The 3,826-nt window shown below is 46.7% G+C and overlaps 1 protein-coding gene across 1 annotated transcript in view; it reads right to left on the bottom strand.

Moving 5' to 3' along the window:
* Positions 1-1,838: 1,838 nt before the first annotated feature.
* Positions 1,839-3,826, bottom strand: part of sncaip (synuclein, alpha interacting protein) — a 22,454-nt gene continuing 20,466 nt past the window's right edge. Inside the window, exon 12 of the mRNA XM_014029740.1 lies at positions 1,839-3,637. Within this exon, the coding sequence (XP_013885194.1) occupies positions 2,677-3,637 (961 nt within the window). The 3' untranslated portion in view covers positions 1,839-2,676. The remainder of the gene's footprint in view (positions 3,638-3,826) is intronic.

Genomic DNA, 3,826 nt, shown 5'->3' with positions numbered 1-3,826 from the left:
CTTCCTCGGTTTCCTGGTGTGTGTGTGTGTGTGTGTGTCCGTAAACACCCCCTCTTCAGCAAACAGAGTGAACCAATTAGTGGCTGTGGAGCCTCGTCCGCAGCACAGACCCCTGGGTATTGACTCAAACTGTTGTCCAATAAATGAGGTCTAATTTATCAGTTTAACTCCCCCCTGCCCCCCCTCAGCCCCCCCATAAGAAAAGCTGAGTAAAAAGGAGGTGAAGAAAGGAAACAAATCGCTGCAGTTTTTTGTTTCCTGAACAGCGAGGAGGATGTGAAAAAGCCTGCTGTGTGAATCTTGTTTTACTAATTGTCAGCCTTCCAGCTCATGTTTCATATTTGCTGCCATGATTGAGGGGGCCATTAGAGCGGACCCCATTAGGCTCCGTGGGGAGGGGGGCCGGCCCTGCGTGGGAACCATCAAACACCAATTTGCTTCCCAAACACCATAAATCTGCCGCGTTAAGTGACTGTTTTTGATGCCGCTGAAGCCCACAGAAATAAATATCCGCTCTGTTCTACATGGTGCGTTAAATTACCGGTGAGTACGACTCACCCAGAGCATCCATCTCCATCAGCGGTGGTCCTGGGACCTGCGGAGGACCCCCGGCAGCCTCACAGGAGGTCCCAGCCAGCATCCTGAGAGGAGAAGCTCAGAGACAGCAGGAAATCTTCCTCTGAGTCACAACGATGGAAACAAAACCTGAACTGCCACGTTTTAACAGATATGATCTAACAGCAGGCAGGACGGTGGTGCAGCGGGTAGAGCTGTGGCCTCTCAGCAGGAGGTCACAGGTTCCATCCTGACCTGAAAACATAAACTCAACTTTTCTGACTTGATAAAATCAGGCAGTGGTGGGCAGCACTAATCTAAATATTAGTTGCACTAACTCAAATGTTTAGGTCCCCTAATTCTAAAGCACTAACTGAAATATTTAAGTCCCCTAATTCTAAAGCACTAACTCAAATATTTAAGTCCCCTAATTCTAAAGCACTGACTAAAATATTTTGGTCTCCTAATTCTAAAGCACTAACTCAAATATTTAAGTCCCCTAATTCTAAAACACCAACTCAAATATTTAAGTCCCCTAATTCTAAAACACTAACTGAAATATTTAAGTCCTCTAATTCTAAAACACCAACTCAAATATTTGTCCCCTAATTCTAAAACACTAACTGAAATATTTAAGTCCCCTAATTCTAAAACACTAACTGAAATATTTAAGTCCCCTAATTCTAAAACACTAACTGAAATATTTAAGTCCCCTAATTCTAAAGCACTAACTCAAATATTTGTCCCCTAATTCTAAAGCACTAACTCAAATATTTAGGTCCCCTAATTCTAAAGCACTAACTCAAATATTTGTCCCCTAATTCTAAAGCACTAACTCAAATATTTAGGTCCCCTAATTCTAAAGCACTAACTCAAATATTTATGTCCCCTAATTCTAAAGCAGTAATTTCCAGCTGCCACATGAAACCTTCAGTCAACATGAGACAATATTCAGTGTGTGCTGAATGTTGTCTCTTGGTGGGCCAAATTTGAGTCACCTGCAGGCCACATTTGGCCCGCGGGCCTTGAGTTTGACACGTGCCCTTGTAGCTAAGTGACACACATATGAACAAAATGTGACAGCTTTCACCTTCAACTGTTAATAATGTTGATCAATAACATTCATAGACCTCAGTTAGTGCTTCTAAATTTAGCAAGTGCTAATCCACTAATGAATTTAAAAATACCAAAAGCCCTAAAGCACTAATCAGGAAATCTTTTCCTTTATTAGTGCTTTAGGGGAACTGTTCCCACCACTGAAATCAGACTAAAAATGTGACGACTCCAGCAAAAAGTCCAAAGTTTATTTTAGTTTTCATGAAAAGTCGAAGCAAAGGAAACAACTTGTTTCTGTTAGCAAAATATTCTGAGCTCAGATCAGTACAAACAAATAAAAACTCTTAGTTTGAAGAATAAATCCACTCAGTGACGTCCGTCCTCTTCCTCGTCCTGAAGGAGACTGTGATGAAGATTCAGGTAAAGCCCCAAAGCTGCTGATTTGTTTTGTTCATCTGACTGATGGATTTATAAAAATACGGTTTACTAAATGTCCCAAAAACATAATAAAAAAATTAACATTTTAAGTCCTGTAATAGTTTGTGTCAGAACATGAGCTGCAGTCTGACCACGTGCAGAAAATCAGAGTAAAAATAATGTTTTATTGTCACATCAGGCTGAACTGATCAGTTTCAGCCTTCGTCTGTAAAAATGAAACGTTTCCTTCAGAATAAAAGCAGACTTCCTGCTCTGCAAACAGCTAAAATACTGCATAGATACAAACCATAAAACACAAAGTAAAAAATTAAATATTATATATATGTATGTATATACACACAGTGGTCTTCAGGTATTAGTTGTGCTGGTGCACGTTAACCACGTGCACGAACCATGACCAGTTCAACATGTGATCAGGAACAGGAAGTAAAACCTTCATTTGAGCCTAACTTCAAGTGAAAATCTGACTCACCTTTAATCTGAAAGTCTGAGGCACACAACAGAAACACAAGTCTTTTATTTTGAAGGATGGTTTGTTGACCTTAAAGCTGACAGGCTCACAACTGGTTTCTGGTGGTCTCACTGGGTTCTTCGGGGGGATCTTGGCACTCAGAAGGCACTGGCTGGTTAAACGTTGCTGACTTTGCTCTTGGCCTTGGCTCCGCCCCCGGGGCTGTTTTTCCCCTCTGCCCTCCTGCCAGGTGAGTTGTGACAGGTGTGTTTGAGGCCGGAGGCTGATTGGCTGCTGCTGTTGTTGTTGTGGTTTGAGTTCCCGCTCAGCGTCTCCATGATGGAGCGGAAGGTCCCGAAAGGCCTCCTGCCCTCAGAGCCCCCGCCGGGGGTCCGGTCCCTCCCCGGAGGAGCCCTGCTTGGCTCCGCCTCCTGGGTGGAGCTCTTGTGGACCTGCTCGTCGAAGGTGACCCTCAGTTTCAGGTTCTGGGACGTCTTCCTGCGGGACGACGGGGACTTCAAGGCACTCTTGGGGCTGGTCGCACCTTTCTGCCCGTCGGCGGGGGTCTCTGGGGTCTTGTCCGGGGCCTCGGGGTCGCTGGACGAGGGGAAGGGGTTGGACCCGATGCTGTCCACAGACTTGGACCCGCTGAGAGTGAAGGCCAGCTTCCTGTCAGCTGATGAAGATGAGGAGGAGGCAGGGAGGTGCTTCCTCATCATCTGACTGAGATGGGTCGATACCGGCTCCTCCTCTGTGATTGACAGGTGGGATGGCCTATCAGGGCGGGAGCTGTTTGTGGGCGGAGCTCCCTGGGTTTTGCCCTCCTCTGGTGGATACCCGTCAGAATCGGACTCACTGAGCGAGCGCTGCATGATCTGTTTGAGTCTGGCCAGTTTCAGCTCCCGCCTCTCCAGGAGCCCCGTTCTGTGGGCCCCGGACCCCTCCCTGCTCAGACCGGACCCGGGAGCCGGTCTCTCTCTGGAACACATGGGCTCAGACGAGTCCTTCCCCAGGAGCTGCCGCAGCACAGAGTCAGGCCCCGCCCCTCCCTGACGGACCAGCCAGTGACCGTCTGAGGGCGTGCCCTCCGCCGTCAGCATCATCTCTGACCACGCCTCCACCGAGGGCTGATGGGAACTGGAGTCCAGGAACACAAAACACCACCGTACTGTTAGAGCTCCGCCCACAATACTGGTTACATGTTTAAACAGAGTGCTGAGAGAAGGCTCGTTTTAGCTGATAATACAGCTAAAACAGGCCGAACACAGGCTGAAATCAGCTAAACGTGAGCTAAAGTTAAAATATAACAGCTAAAACAGGCTGAAG

The sequence above is a fragment of the Austrofundulus limnaeus genome, unplaced genomic scaffold (assembly GCF_001266775.1).
Source record: "Austrofundulus limnaeus strain Quisiro unplaced genomic scaffold, Austrofundulus_limnaeus-1.0 Scaffold947, whole genome shotgun sequence".
Taxonomy (NCBI): Eukaryota; Metazoa; Chordata; class Actinopteri; order Cyprinodontiformes; family Rivulidae; genus Austrofundulus; species Austrofundulus limnaeus.
Note: the sequence above shows the minus strand (reverse complement) of the source record. Positions and strands in the feature narration are given on the sequence as shown.